This window comes from Oncorhynchus keta, chromosome 11 (genome assembly GCF_023373465.1).
Source record: "Oncorhynchus keta strain PuntledgeMale-10-30-2019 chromosome 11, Oket_V2, whole genome shotgun sequence".
Classification (NCBI taxonomy): domain Eukaryota; kingdom Metazoa; phylum Chordata; class Actinopteri; order Salmoniformes; family Salmonidae; genus Oncorhynchus; species Oncorhynchus keta.
In genome coordinates, this window is record NC_068431.1 from 22,742,398 (window position 1) to 22,758,798 (window position 16,401).

Genomic DNA, 16,401 nt, shown 5'->3' on the forward strand with positions numbered 1-16,401 from the left:
AACGGGGGAGGTAGGCACACTAATTGAATTTGTTACACAAAGTTACAGACCACAGCCCTGGGCCCTGACATTGGAAACGGAGCTTACCCAGCTATCCCTGGAATCAGCTATAATATACAGTATAATCACATATATGTAATGTAATGAAACATATGCTTCCTCCATGCCAATCAGCTACAGCTGCGCTGTTATCCACCATTCCTTTGGCCATGATTCAATTATTTTCTCTTTCTCCCCTTCCTCTCCTATTGCTTTTTCTATCTCTCTCTGTTGCTCTTCCTCTCCTTATATCAGGGTCAATCTAGAACCCTCTAAGCGCCAGGGCTCAAACAAATCAGTCTCGGGTTGTACCCTTCCCCAGGGATCAAAAACAGTTAGTAAGTTCCCATGTCTCTAGCTTCTCTCTGTCGGCCTGCTTGCCTGCCTGCCTTCTGGACATACTAATGGGGTGTGTGTGTGTGTGTGTGTGTGTGACTGCATTCCTGTTTACTTACAGTACCAGTCAAAAGTTTGGACACACCTACTCAAAACTATGTAATAACACATATTGAATCATGTTGTAACCAAAAAAGTATAAACAAATCAAAATATGTTAGATTCCTCAAAGTAGCCACCCTTTGCCTTGATGACAGCTTTGCACACTCTCTTCTTCTTATGGTGTCCTTTAGTAATAGTTTCTTTGCAGCAATTCGACCATGATGGCCTGATTCACACAGTCTCCTCTGAACAGTTGATGTTGAGATGTGTCTGTTACTTGAACTCTGTGGAGCATTCATTTGGGCTGCAATCTGAGGTGCAGTTAACTCTAATGAACTTATCCTCTGCAGCAGAGGTAACTCTGGGTCATCTTTTCCTGTGGTAATCCTCATGATAGCGCTTTTGCGACTGCACTTGAAGAAACTTTCAAAGACTGTCGTTTGTCTTTGTTTATTTGAGCTGTTCTAACATTACCAAATAGGGCTATCTTCTGTATACCACCCCTACCTTGTCACAACACCCCTACCTATACCACCCCTACCTTGTTAACTTTTAACAAGACACACCTGTTAATTGAAATGTATTCCAGGTGATTACCTCATGAAGCTGGTTGAGAGAATGCCAAGAGTGTGCAAAGCTGTCATCAGGCAAAGCGTGGCTACTTTGAAGAATCTCAAATCTCATATATGTTGATTTGGTTTAGACTTCTTTGGTTACTACATTAATCAATTTGTGTTATTTCATAGTTTTGATGTCTTCACTATTATTCTACAATGTAGAAAATAGTAAATTGTGTCCAAAACCTTTGACTGGTACTGTACCTATCTGTTTACCTTTCTGTTACATACCTTTGTTTCTGTCTGTACATACCTGTCTGTCTGTCTATGACTTACTGACCTGTCTGTCTGTATGACTTCCTTTCTCTAACTTCCCATGTGCCTAGTACTTACCTGTCTGTATGCCTGTCTGTCGGTCGGTCTGTCTGTCAGTCTGTCTGTCTGTCTATATGCCTATCTATATGCCTGTCTGTATGCCTGTCTGTATGCCTGTCTGTCTGTATGCCTGTCTGTATGCCTATCTGTATGCCTGTCTGTATGCCTATCGGTATGCCTGTCTGTATGTCCGTCTGTATGTATGCCTTACCTGTCTGTCTGCATGCCTGTCTGTCTCTACGCCTTACCTGTCTGTATGCCTGTCTGTCTTACCTGTCTGTATGTCTGTCTGCCTTACCTGTCTGTCTGTAGGCCTGTCTGTCTCTGTCTGTCTGTATGCATGCCTGTTTGTCTGTCTATCTGCATGACTGTGTGTCTACCTACTTGTCTTTATTCTATAGCTCTCTCACACTGCTTTTTGGTTCATTCCTTTGGCATGCCCGGGGGATTACACTTTACTTGAAACCTGCATCATAAGGGCTACATAACACTGTCATAACAATGACTTAACGTGACACAAACAATGAATTAGCTATGGCAGTTTTGCTAGACAATTGGCTGATAAACAGTAAACATGTTCTTAGTTGTCAGAAACGGACACTGATGATGTTATGAAAGTGTTATTCATCCTTTTATTATACGTAAGGGCTTGCGTTAAAATAATGATTTGTTCCAGGGGCACCATCCTAGTGCATAAGGTCTTCCTGTGACTCCATCTACCTTGTTTTATTTTGAATGACAGTTGATTCCTGGACTGTCTTTGTTGTGTGGTGGAATTGATAGTGACGTACAGTTGGTGTCACAGAATGCACCAACATTTACGCAGCTGTGGATTCTCTCACCTCCCCCTAAAAGACGTGGAGTACAATCATATCTGTACAGATTCACTGTTGCCACCGAACAAACACAATATGAGAAGCATGGGGTTGTTTTTTATATTTTTATATTGATACAGCCTTATTAGTTGACTCTGTTGTGCGAGTCAGGGCCTCTGATACGGGGTAATATTGCAGCAATATCACTCCATACTCTGACCCGTATTCATGGGTTGCACTTACGTCACCCAGTCGTGTCACACCATCTGAACGGAGGCTCACTAATGTTTTACGAAATATTTTTTATAATTAAACCAAGATACACCACAGCCTGTCGTTTCCAATGGGAGCAAATGAATCATAGTGGGCAGAACAAGCAAGGAGGTGGGCAGAGCCAAACACAAGCTAGCGAGATCCTATTGGCGCGTTCTAGCATGTGTTTGCATGTTTCCGTTAGGAAATGCCTACTCTGTGAACTGTGTGTGCAGTAACTCAATTCGCCATTGCCCTCCTTCTAAACAACAACAAATTTTACCACTTTGGCAAAGGTTAAGATCTACAAGACTTAGTCAACTCTGTTCGTAACAGATTATTGTTTTGTGAAAAGCAAACTGTATTCAGATCAAATGTTTAATCGCTGAGAAAACTAGCGTGTCGGACCAGTTCCATCTGGCTCCATATTCATTCACTGCCGGCCACCGGTGCTTCCTCTCCTCACCATATTTGGTGGGGAGTGGAACTTCAAACCGGATGATTCAAATTTATACATCTGGTGAAACATATGGCTCCTTGTTCTATCTGTGGTTATACTGCATCTAAAGTTAATCTGATGACATCACAATGATGACAAAAGGTTTTCCTACTCATTATTTGTCTCCTTTAGAAATTACATTGAGGGCCTCCCAGGTGGCGCAGTGGTCTACCGCACTGCCACCAGAGACTCTGGGTTCGCACCCAGGCTCTGTTGCAGCCGGCCGCGACTGGAAGGTCCGTGGGGTGACGCACAATTGGCCTAGCATCGTCCGGGTTAGGGAGCGATATCCTTGTCTCATCACGCACCAGCGACTCCTGTGGCGGGCCGGGCGCAATGCACGCTAACCAAGGTCGCCAGGTGCACGGTGTTTCCTCCTACACATTGGTGCGGCTGGCTTCCGGGTTGGATGTGCACTGTGTTAAGAAGAAGTATGCTCAGTTGGTAGAGCATGGCGCTTGTAACGCCAGGGTAGTGGGTTCGATTCCCGGGACCACCCATACGTAGAATGTATGCACACATGACTGTAAGTCGCTTTGGATAAAAGCGTCTGCTAAATGGCATATATTATATTATATTATAAGTAGTTGGGTTGTGTCTCGGAGGACGCATGACTTTCGACCTTTGTCTCTCCTGAGCCCGTACGGGAGTTGTAACTACTAATAATTGGATACCATGAAATTGGGGAGAAAAAGGGGGTAAAATGTGAAAAGAAAAAAAGAAAAGAAATGACATCGTATTTCCAAGCCACTAAATCCACAAAATCTTCATCAACGCTTCATCAGCGCCAATTAACAATTGAGTAAAACATTGACATTGAGTAAAACATTGACAATGAGTAAAACATTGACTCAGGAGTCAATAGATCTTACATAATAATATTGTGAGGAAACATGCAACCCATGAACACCTGGAGGTTTTTGTTGCTGTTGTTGTTTGCTTGTCCTCACTCTGATTTATTGTCCTTTCTTTTTGAATGGCTTCACTGTATTGTGGATGGATGATGACTGTGTACTTGGTGGACATGGAACTGCATCTCCCATAAATCACCTCTCCGATTCCCCCTTTAACTGTGTGTGTGTGTGTGTGTGTCTGTTCTCTACGCAGGGTCACAAATGAACCTGAGGGAATCTGCCGATCTGCGGTCACAAGGTCAGTATATGTCACAAGGTCAGTATATCCGGCAACCCTTCGTCAACCCATCTAGAACTCATGTTTCAGACAGTAAACTTGCACACCTTAACTGGACATTAAAGTTTAGATTCAACAACCCGTCACAAGTTTTTCTACTTACCCACATTTACTACCCCTTTCTCTCTAACAGCCGTTCTCTCCTCCTTTTTCCTCCACTCTTCCACACCTCTGTCCTTTCTCCTACTTCTATGTCCCTTTCTGGCCTCCAGTCGCCATTTACCTGGGCATCAAAAAGCGTCCGAGCCCCGGGCCGTCGGACGTGGCTGGGATCTGAGGGGACCTGGGGGGAGGCGGGACCCGGCGGAGGTGGTGCTGGCTCTGCGGGAGGCGGCACGGGGTTGCGGCTGCCAGGTCCACCATGCCGGCCCCTTTCTGCTCTCCTGCACCCACGGGGCGGCCGGTGGTCAAGTGGCCTTTGAGGCCGAGGTGTGCCACCTCTCCACAGGGGGCAGCGCCGCCAACAATGAGTCTTCCAACGGGGTGCGATACACGCGACTCTGGGGGGCACCGCTTGCTTTCCGGGACATCGCCACGCAAATCTCAAAGGACCTCGAACTCTGAATATAATGGGGGTTGAGAAGGGTGGAAAGAGAAATAGATAAAGGGACTTGGGGCTGCAGATAAATACATTTCCTCCTGTCTCTTACGTGGCTAAAGACCTACCCCCCTCCACACCAGTCTCAACCTAACCACCCAAACCCCCCACGCCACACAGACTCAAGCATCTCCTCCCCCCAACTTCATCCACTGGATCCGGACCAGAGAGATATCCAGCTTCATATTTTTTATCGTTAACTCTAGCCAGAATGACTATTACTTTTATGATTGGTATCATTGTGGTTTTTAACCATCACCACCTCCGAACCGACACTACCGAAAACATTCTCGAAAACATTACTTGTGTCTCGCCGTCTTTGATTGTCTTCTGCGTGTCACTGTATGTGTTTTTGGTCATTCTTCTCCCATTTGAACATTAATATGGATAGAGTGATTATCCAAGGACTTGTCGCCAGTGGACAACATGCACAAATAGGGAGACAGTTAACTCAATGATTTGACAAGTGGCCTGAAAAGTTGCTCTGTCTTTCATTGTGTGCATGGTATGGGTGGGATTGAATTACTGGCAATGACAGAGGAGTTGACAGACACTTTGAACCAGCCAATGGTGACCTTCACATCCATTTTCCGCTTACAATATCATCAACAGAATAAAGTAGCAGATAGGGATGTTTTCTCGGACACACCATGAATCTTTCTCAGTAAGTCTTATAGCAAATGACAAATATAAACTGGACAGATATAGGTTTCAGTTCTGTAGTATTGTACAACCCACACCGTAATAAGCTGTTTTGTTAATGTATAAGATCAGGTAGTATACACTTTGGTACACATCATGCTCCATCAGTGGCAATATGAAAACGTAATCTATGTAGATCAAAACTGGTTCATAGTGCTATTTTTTCACCTTCATACCTCTTTAGCTACCTGTTAGCTACCTGTACATTTGGTTTCCTGCACACACCCTTCCAAAGTAATTCCATTGGCACATTCCTTTTCCTGAGAAACTATTTTAACCCTCTGATTGGCTGGGATCAATGTCTGTGTTGGAACTGGTCATTACCAATAATCATATCAAGCTGTTTTTAAGCATTTCATCCCATACTTCTCAAGATATGATCTATCCCTTTTACCTTTCTTCAGCGAAGTTGAATTCAAGTAATGAAAGAGTTACACAGTTCCTCTGCATAAAATAGCCTAACTCAATGTATTATGGCTGAAAGGGTGGCTGGAAAGGAAGAAAATCCAACCGCGGTTCACTGCAGAACATTGCGCCCTTGAATGCCACATGGCTTTGCCAAAATGAAAAGCTGTCAGACATACTAGTGAACCAAATTTGTAACAGACAATGTTTGAAGTACATGATTATTTAAGTATTTGAAATATTTTATTTCTGTGTATTTGAGTAAGTCGTATATGTATATATGTATATATGTATATGTATATATATGTATATATATGTCTATATATATGTATATATACATATATACGTATATGTATATATACATATGTGTATATATACATATACATATATATATATAGATATATAGATATTTATATAGATATATAAATGTCATATTGCTTTCAGTGCAATGCGATGCAATGCAATTTCGTTTGATTTCTATTCCGTGCCATGCCAATTTATCTTCAGCCATCTCACTACATTGAAGGTGAACATCAAAATCTGTTTTTTTTCTGAGGCAACTGAAACCACCCAATCCCATTTCCACTGTTACACACACTGGTGCCTCTACTCTGACACCCTTCAGCATTTTGACATTGGTGAACTTCAGATCAAACTGGTTTTGTCTACTGCTGATGACTATCCCACATGACAAAATGCTACAGTTTACTATAGAATTATGTAGTTAACTGTAGTATACTGTAGAATACTATACTCCACACTGTAGTATCCCTCGATCATGTGTAGCACTTACTATATAATTTTGTAGTATACTGTAGAATGCTATACTACACACTGTAGTATCCCTCGATCGTGTAGTGCTTACTATAGAATTTTGTAGAATACTTAACTCCACATTTTAGTATCCATTGATCATGTGTAGTACTATAGCATGTTGTAGTATACTGTAGAATACTATAGTAAATACTACAGTAATTTCCTCAAAATACTACAGTACCCGCAAAAAACACTACAGTGTTCTAACTATAGTAATTCTAGAATATTAAATTGCATATACCTCACCCGTTCCCATACCCCGTACCCCAATTTGTGCCACCCATCATGTCTGCAAAAACACTACAGTCATGTCTGCAAAAACACTACAGTATATACTACAGTACACTACAGTACACTACTGTCATGTCTGCAAAAACACTACAGTATATACTACAGTACACTACAGTCATGTCTGCAAAAACACTACAGTATATACTACAGTACACTACAGTCATGTCTGCAAAAACACTACAGTATATACTACAGTACACAACAATCATGTCTGCAAAAACACTACAGTTGAATACTATAGTAAAGTCTGCAAAACGCTACAGTGAATACTATAGTATATAAATATAGTAATACTATAGTATTTTTACCATAGTATATTAATGTATTTTTTCATGTGGGGTCGGCTACTGTGGGTTGTAGGGGAAGTGCATAGACACGCAGAGGAGTCATTTAGAGAGACAGAGAGAGACATAAAGACAATGTGACTGGGATGCTGTGTTTTCCCTGTTGCTCCTCTTACAGTAAACCTACATACAGTAAAAGTACAATGTTGGAAAATAAGAACCTCAAAAAGGCTTCCTCACCCTCCTGATTAGAATGAAGGATGTACTGTGATGTTCATGTAGACTACAGGGACCAAGATGTCTGCCTGGTTATTTACTGTTAACGCTCTCGGTCTCAGTTTTGGCTTTTTGCTCATGGTGATTTAACCAGTCAGACCAACGTGATCATGTAGGGTTTGATCTTCATCACAAGTGTTTTTGCTGTCTGTATGTCAGTTTGTTTTTGCAATCCTCCTCCTGTCGTTTATTTTTTCAAAAACACTCACAACTGTCATTTGCTTCACAGACACGTTGTTGAATCATCTCTTCTGAATCTCCTTGTGCTGTTTTGTCTGCCCCATGACAGGATCCCCTATATAGGAGAACAATACTAGTCCACTACATTTCACCACCCTTTACAGTACAGACAGACACACTTATTGACCTGAAGAGGGTCAGTCCTATGTCCTATAACATTGTGGTGTATATTAGCATTAGGTAATATAGACCCCAATGCACTTTGCTTTGACTTGAATCAGCTCCTTCCAGTGGACCCTAGGGCCATGCCCATAATGAGCCACTGGATGGCGCCAATGTCTTAAATGTGAACACTTCAATTTGTGGATATTTGCACAGGTACTTTTATTTATTTTTTAGATGAATATCATAATAAAAAAACTGGATTTATATCAGCCAGTTAATGGCTGAATATAAAATATATGAATATAGTATATAACTTAGCGGTCAAGGTTTATTTATAGCTAGAACAAGGGAAGTGCTTCTCGTTTTAAGCAGTTTCTGTCAATGACAATAGGGAACAATACCAACTTGCAATCCTGCATGACTTCAGAGTTTGGGTTTTGGGGGTAGAAAATGTAATGATTCACACCCATAGGTGGATGCTTTATGATATAAAGATGCTGTCAGTGTTTCGACATGATTATAGACACAGAGAAACTGTACTGGGTATTGTCCCTGCCCCCCCCCCCCTATCACAAGTACAGATGGCAGATTTGGGGTAAATTCCAATGATTTGACTCCTTCTATTACTTATAGGGAAATTTATTCACTTGATATTCCTAAATGTAATTCACAAATCTCTGAATTTCTCTACTGTATAACAAAATGTAAAATAACAGATTTTTTAAAATTTTAATTCCAATGTGTTACAATTTTACAAATGTTTAAATTGAGACCATCTCTGATGGTCAGGCACATCTGGGGTTGGGTTGGGTTGCGTTCAAGCCATAGAAACGTCCATTTAAGTTTTTACAGAATGAAAGGGAAGCATCTGGTTGAACATATCCAAAGTGGTTGCTAAAGTGAAGGAAAAAATAGTTTCCAGGTGGAATACAAACGTATGAAATGCATTTAGAAAAAGATAGTACAATGTGTGCTGGTATGCCTATAAGAGACTGTCAGTGGTATAGATGGTTGTTGGAAACAGTATTATGGCCCCAGGGGCTCAGTATTTAAGTAATGTGCATTGTCATGCTGGAACTGTTTATTTGTTTTAACCGTTGATGTAATATGCAATAGAGGCCAATGAGATGGATGAAGAGACACGTTTTGACCTGGACGCCTAATTCTGTTCACCCATTGACCCCTTCAGAAACAAACAATGTGAGATTGTGTAGCCCAAAGGCCCTGGTGCTTTTGGTCTACAGCGAAAGTGAGAAACATGGAGCTGACGAGAAATAAAATTCACAAATGTTATCTTCCCTTTTCTTTGAGTTTTTTCTTCCAATGGATCTCTCAGTTTGCTGCGTGATCATCACTTGATTGTTGCTATTGCTCTTACTGCTAATAATAACTTTTTTCCTCCTTCATTGTTGGACAGTTAGGCTTTGAATATCATATTTACCTTACTACCCAGCAAACACACAAGCACCACACGATGTTGTCTCAGTGTTTGCTCCAGGTTGTGAGCTTCAACGTGCCCTTGAAAACCATGTAAGTGCTGCCATGGCTTAACAGCACTTTTAATAACTATTAGCCTATTCCATTATTGGAATAAGTACCCAATTGTCATATTTGAGTAAAAGTAAATATACCTTAAAAGACAATGACTCAAGTGAAAGTTGCCCAGTAAAATACTACTTGAGTAAAAGTCAAAGTACTGTATTTGGATTTAAATATACTTAAGTGTGAAAAGTAAATGTAATTGCTTTAATTATCAAAAGTTAAAGTCTAAATCGTTTCAAATTCCTTTATATTAAGCAAACCAGATGGCATAATTTTCTTGTTTTTTAATTCATTTACTGATAGCCACACTCCAACACTGACATAATTTACAAAGTATTGGTGTTTCGTGAGTACGTCAGATCAGAGGCAGTAGGGATGACCAGGGATGTTCTCTTGATAAGTTTGTGAATTTGACAATGTTCCTGTCCTGCTGAGGCCTCCCCGAGGACTGGAATTGCCCACCCCTGTAAAAGCATTCAAAATGTAATTGTACTTACATTTTGGGTGTCAGGGAAAATGTATGGGAGTAAAAAGTACATTATTTTTTAGGAAGGTAGTGGAGTAAAAGTAAAAGTTGTAAAAAAATATAAATAGTCAAATAAAGTACAGATACCCTCAAAAAACAACTTAAGTAGTACTTTAAAGTATTTTTTGCTTCAAAGTACTTACACCACTGGTCTAGTCTACACCTTACTGTGGTAAAAGGTAGTCTACTCTATTAGTGGCCAAACATTTACACAGAGCTGATTTTGTGTAACAATTCATGTTTACATTATACTGTTCAAATGCAGTCACTATTAAAGTTCAAATTTATTCTGATGGAGTTTAATTTTAACACTTGACGCCAGTGAAGAGTAAATCCAACAATAAGTGTTAGTATATGTTAAATTTAAACTATTCACAGAGCAACAAACTGAAATGGTTAGAAAGCTAGTGGAGTGTGGCACAATATAAGAACAGTGTAAACTTCAAGTTGATTTAACACTTGTTATGCTCTTACCTTGAGTGCAAGACCATGAAAGACAAAACTACATGGACATCTGTATTGGTTCATGGTAATAGGTTTATTGGACCACAGTTTCAATGATAACTTTCAATTATAACTTTTTACAACCAATGTAATGTTCACGTCTGTCAGGTAAGCCCAACTTTGGTGGAGGCGGATACCAGGATGTTACCGACTGAACAGGAAATATGTGGAAAAGATTGGCATAAGGAAGAAAATTAAAGTAAAAAACAGAAGAATGACAAAGGAGAGAGAGAGAGAAGAGGCAGAATGAAAGAAGAAAAATATCTCCACTACACGCAGGTTGGTTGGCGTCATTGTACCGCTTGATTCCTAGGGCCATGCGTTGGAGATGTCGAACACTCCACCCACGGAGGCGGTGTCCACGCCACCTGTAGAGAGCAGGGAAAGGGGAGAGAGAAGCGGGTTTAAGTGTATGTCTCAGACAATCTCTGCAAAATTACTCATACTGTAAATTATCCAAATGTCCCAAAAATCAGTGGTGTAAAGTACTTTTAAGTAAAAATACTAAGTACTACCTAAGTAGTTTTTGGGGTTATCTGTACTTCACTATTTATATTTTTGCCAACATTTACTTTAACTTCACTACATTCCTAAAGAAAATAATGTACTTTTTACTCCATACATTTTCCCTGGCTATTTCTTAATAGCTTTTCCTTATTTTAATTTCTGTTCCTTTTTACTTGTTGTGTGGTAAAAGGGAAGACTGTTGTGATCTGTGACGATTTAGAGTTGAATATATCAGCAGCTGCTCTGGATGTTTTTGGTTGTGTGTGTGTGTACCTGTGCCACGCTTCTGCAGACGCAGCCTGGTGGTAGTGGTAGTAGTAGTGTTGATCTGCCATGATACAACGGGATGTGTGACATAACAAGCAGCATTAGTTCCGGTGCTTTGAACAAATCATGATTTCACCGGTGTTAGAGTCTTTCGAATTCCGAAAGGGGAGGGGACATTTGGCACATCGAATTGCCTGTAACTTGAAAAGAGCGAGGGGTTGAGCTCTTTGTTCTGGTTTCGATCCTTGTTCTATTGCTTCTTCTTCTTCTTCTTAAGGATAGGCGTCCCGTCAACGGGACAGTTTCAAATCATACACCTTGTCACGATCGCAGATTTTTAGAGAAACAACAAATATTGGTACATATATCGACTGAAAGCTTAAATTCTTGTTAATATAACTGCACTGTCCAATTTACAAGAGCTATTACTGCGAAAAGAAATGCCATACTATTGTTTGAGGAGAACTTCTAAAAACAAAACACTTCTTTCACCGCGATAGGTTTGATAAATTCACCTCTGAAAGTGAAATGTGCACTTACATTTTGAAGTCTTGCTCTGATTTTTCATCCAAAGGGTCCTAGAGATAACATGAAGTGTCGTTTTGTTAGATAAAATAATTGTTTTATATCCTAAAATGGTCCATATAGCATGCACAATCGATTTTGTAGTTCCACTCGTTCAATTTGCAAAGAAAGGAATCTGTGAAAATCTAACCCTAAAAGTTGTTTCAAGCAGTCAAATCACATTAGTATGTATTCCTCAGAGATCCTAGAATGTAACCAGATTTCACCATATCATTAGGGATGTAGTATATCCTATATGGCACCATATTTGGTCAGAGAGCGATGCCTTCATGGCACACCGATGACGTGGTCGGTCTTCACTTGAACAACTCCAATCGGGTCAAAGCTAGCAAGATAGCCAATGATCAGGGCTTTACGGGAGTATCCGGAAACCATGTATCTGTTGTAAAATGTAGCTACTAACCTTGTACGACAGCATGCCTTTTACTTTAGGACACAAATTCTAAGAATATTCAGTTATGAAGTTATGAAAACTGGTTGTTTTGCAAATGTTGAACTTATAATATGGCTACTAATACTGGAAAAGCTCAATTAAAGTCCAAGTATAGAGATTTGATGATATTCTTGCAGAAAAATGTCATATGAATGCAAATGTCTCCTTCACGATTTGCCCAAATGTACCTGGGTGACTTCACACTAAATGTCATGTAGTTTGCTCATAGTTCAAGTTATCTGTCTGAAACTTTGCACATACACTGCTGTCATCTTGTTGACATAATCGGAATTACAACCAGAGTGATGGCTGGAACATTGACCTTTCTGTTTTTTCAGGTAGCAAAAAACAGTTGTTTTTTTCTTTGTATTTTCTACTACCAGATCTATTGTGTTATATTCTCCTACATTCAATTCACATTTCCACAAACTTCAAAGTGTTTCCTTTCAAATGATACCAAGAATATGCATATCCTTGCTTCAGGGCCTGAGCTACAGGCAGTTAGATTTGGGTATGTCATTTAGGCAAAATTTAAAAAGAAAAAAAAGAAAGTGTACTATCCCTGGACCGAAATCTTAATTGAGCATCGGACCAGTTACGCAAGACTTTAGTTCTGGGTTAACCTAAATTAATATTCTTATAATTGTGTCCCTGCGCTTCCATTGTGTTAGGGGTGTTTTTGTGCCATGTCAAAATGGTTTGAGTACCAATACATACCCTTCTCAGACCAACGCAGAAGCGTCTGAAGACCTCCTTCATGTTGTCGCCCTTCTCCACGGAGATGACACGCAGGTGAACCTCATTCATCCAGACAAAGAAGCTCTTGGCATCGTTATGCCTTCAGAAAGGAGGGATGAGGTTTCACATCATACATCACCATGATACATTGTGGGATATTCTGTACAGTAAAATACAGTATTGTTTTGGTTGACTATTGGTATGGGTCTGTGTTCTGGGTGCATACCAGATTCCTCTTGCATCGGGCCAGTCACACGGGCCATACCAGCGCCCAGCAGCAGGGGGGAGACGGGCTTGTCAAACAAGAAATGGTCAGCGATAAGCTGCTCCTGCTCGGCATCGGTCATCTTATTCAAGGGGTAGTACTTTCCCTTGAATTCACCATCCAGGGTGTTCAGAACTGGAGAGACAGAAGTGTAAAAAGTGTATATTGATTTAAATATTTTGTGTTGTCTTGACCTAATATTCTAATCTACAATTAAATATGCATTAAAGATTAGTCAAGATTAGTCTGAACATTCTCACTCTGCACATGCTTTGGGAGGGGTTTCCCAATAGCATTATGACTCTCAGATCATATTTTGTTCTTATCTGTTCAGATGATCTCTCTCATTAAGGAAGAGTTCAGAAGAATTACAACTGTTGCTCGAGTCCACATTTATGCAGAATCTGGACGATTATACACCAAAACTATTGGACTTGTTTAAGTCAAAAGGAGGTGCTGTGAAGGCGGACATGCAGAAAATCCTTGAAGTTCTGTACGGGGTACAGTATGCACAGTAACACCTTCACAATAGTATATATTTGTTATACTGTATGTATTCAGTTGCCAGTATTAAATGCAATTATTTGTATAACTTACTTACTTACTGACTGACTTTATTGTCCCCATGGGGAAATTTTGTTGCAGTGTCGTTTAAATACAAACAAAATTGACAATACAACTTTCATAACAGTTACATACCAATAAAATATATTTTTTAAAGACTAGCCTGCTGGCCTTACTGAGTCGATAGGAACATTAGCCCGAGCTATTTAGGAGGAATATCACACCTGGCACAAATTACTGTCTCGTTCTGTTTTTCCTGCTGAGGGGTGCCCTATACCTGCGCCCAGAGGGGAGTAGTTCAAAGTCCGGAGGGTCCTGACCTTAAAGATCTCATCCAGGCCTGTCTGTTTGACTCCAAGTACCTTGCTTGCTGTGGTGATAATCCTTCTCAGCATATCTCTCTGGCTGACATCATATTACAGTGCAACACCATCCAGGAAAGAAGAGACCGTGTGGTCCATGGCCTGATCATATCCCCCGGCGAGAGGGTTGGAGACCTTATCACAGAATAAAAGGTTGTTTTTATTTTTGTATCCTTATTTATCTCTAAATGAGCTATCTTCCTTTCTTTCCCCTTCTCTCCTCTCAAATTGCACAGTTAATCTAGTAGCCTAGCCTGTTATTTCTTAATTTTTTCACTCAGGATGCTGACAACACCATGATCCGAGAGGACCTCATTCAGCATGTGATGAAGTTGTTCACTGTGAAGCATCTGCACCAGAATATAGAGCATGGAATCTGCACCAAAATTTACTCATGGGGGACAATAAAGTCAGTCAGTAAGTAAGTAAGTAAGTAAGTAAGTTATACAAATATTTGCATTTAATATTTGTAACTGAATACATACAGTACAACCTATATACTATTGTGAAGGTGTTACTGTGCATACTGTACCCCGTACAGAACTTCAAGGATTTTCTGCATGTCCGCCTTCACAGCACCTCCTTTTGACTTAAACAAGTCCAATAGTTTTGATGTATAATCGTCCAGATTCTGCATAAAGGTGGACTCGAGCAACAGTTGTAATTCTTCTGAACTCTTTCTTAATGAGAGAGAGTATAGCTTTCGTCTGTCCCCTCGCCTCGACCCGGACTCGAACCAGGGACCCTCTGCACACACAGACAACCGGTTGAAACGCTATTTGCGCGCACCACCGCTAACTAGCTAGCCATTTCACATCGGTTACACATGTGATCTGCATCAAAGGAGCAGAGGTCCTGGCTGGTATTCCCAGTGTTAGTCATGTACCTTGTTTATGGGCCTCATCTATGGCTTAAATCTAAGGTACTCCAGAGAACTGAAATATACCTTTTGAGGTGTTCCAAAAAGTATTCTTGGACCTTGATGATCTCAGGACCTCCCCATGGCTCCAAGCTCTAAAGATGAAGTTACTTGTTTTCAGAGATATCTATGAGAACTCTCAAAGGGCCACTCACACACTGTGGTCTAAACCCTACTCAGTAAGATGAAAATATAGTTGCTAGGTGGTATAGGAGCTACAGTTTAGATTATGGTCTTTGTCAGGTGAAGTCATAAAAGACAAAGAAGCGTTGTTTACTCCATACTCCTTACTCCATATGCGCTAGTGGCATTCTGAGATTATTTGTCAGATGAAAGCTATCTGGATGTAACTTTACCTAAGGAGGCAAGGTGGAGTTATACCCAGAATGCTTATACCTGTCAAAATATTATCCATAGGGGCTTCACTAGTGCATATAGAGTCAGGTTAAAGGAACAATTTCACATATTCAGTGGCAAGAAAAAGTATGTGAAAACTTTGGAATTACCTGGATTTCTGCATAAATTCGTCCTGCATAACTGTCAGGAGGAATTTTGCAAAACTGTTTCAGTTCAGCAATATTCTTAGGATGTCTGGTGTGAACAGCTCTCGAGATCATGCCACAACACTTTAAATCGGGTTGAGGTCAGGAATCTGACTGGACCACTCCAGAAGGTGCATTTTCTTCTGTTGAAGCCATTCAGGTGTTGATTTAGTTCTGTGTTTTGGGTCGCTGTCTTGTTGCATCACCCAACTTCTGTTGAGCTTCAATTGTCTGACAGATAGCCTTACATTTTCCTGCAAAATGTCTTGATAAACTTGGGAATTCATTTTTATGTTGACGATAGAAAGCTTTCCAGGCCCTGAGGCAGCAAAGCAGCTCCAAACCATGATGCTCCCTCCACCATACTTTACAGTTGGGATGAGGTTTTGATGTTGGTGTGCTGTGCCTTTTTTCCTCCACACATAGTGTTGTGTGTTCCTTCCAAACAACTCAACTTTAGTTTCATCTGTCCACAGAATATTTTGCAAGAAGCTCTGTGGAACATCCAGGTGCTCTTTTGCGAACTTCAGACGTGCAGCAATGTTTCTTTTGGACAGGAGTGGCTTCTTCCTTTGGTTGAAAACAAATTTCTATGGGGGTAAACGTAGGAAAAATGGCACAGCACAGCACAGCATACAGAAAAACTGTTGCTTTCAAACTAGGGATTTTGTGTAATTGTGGTAAACAGTAATTTTGCTCATATATTATGCATGTATGAACTACACATTGACACATCCAGACCAAAGTGGGAGGTTTAAAAAATA

The 16,401-nt window shown here is 40.4% G+C and overlaps 1 protein-coding gene and 1 pseudogene across 6 annotated transcripts in view; one reads left to right on the forward strand and one right to left on the reverse strand.

The window, feature by feature from the left end:
• LOC118389935 (MAP/microtubule affinity-regulating kinase 4) overlaps positions 1 to 9,176 on the forward strand; it is a 55,126-nt gene extending 45,950 nt beyond the window's left edge. For 2 of the 6 annotated variants that reach the window (XM_052529754.1, XM_052529755.1), the window contains exons 16-18: positions 295 to 377; positions 4,083 to 4,127; positions 4,379 to 4,570. In XM_052529754.1, coding sequence (XP_052385714.1) covers positions 295 to 377; positions 4,083 to 4,127; positions 4,379 to 4,443 — 193 coding nt within the window. In that variant the 3' untranslated portion in view covers positions 4,444 to 4,570. Of the gene's footprint in view, positions 1 to 294; positions 378 to 4,082; positions 4,146 to 4,378 lie in introns of all 6 variants that reach the window. The other 4 variants (XM_052529750.1, XM_052529751.1, XM_052529753.1 and 1 more) reach the window with 3 other exon arrangements.
• A 1,588-nt stretch (positions 9,177 to 10,764) lies between these two features.
• LOC118390661 (creatine kinase M-type-like) lies at positions 10,765 to 15,058 on the reverse strand (annotated as a pseudogene).
• Between the last annotated feature and the right edge of the window lie 1,343 nt (positions 15,059 to 16,401).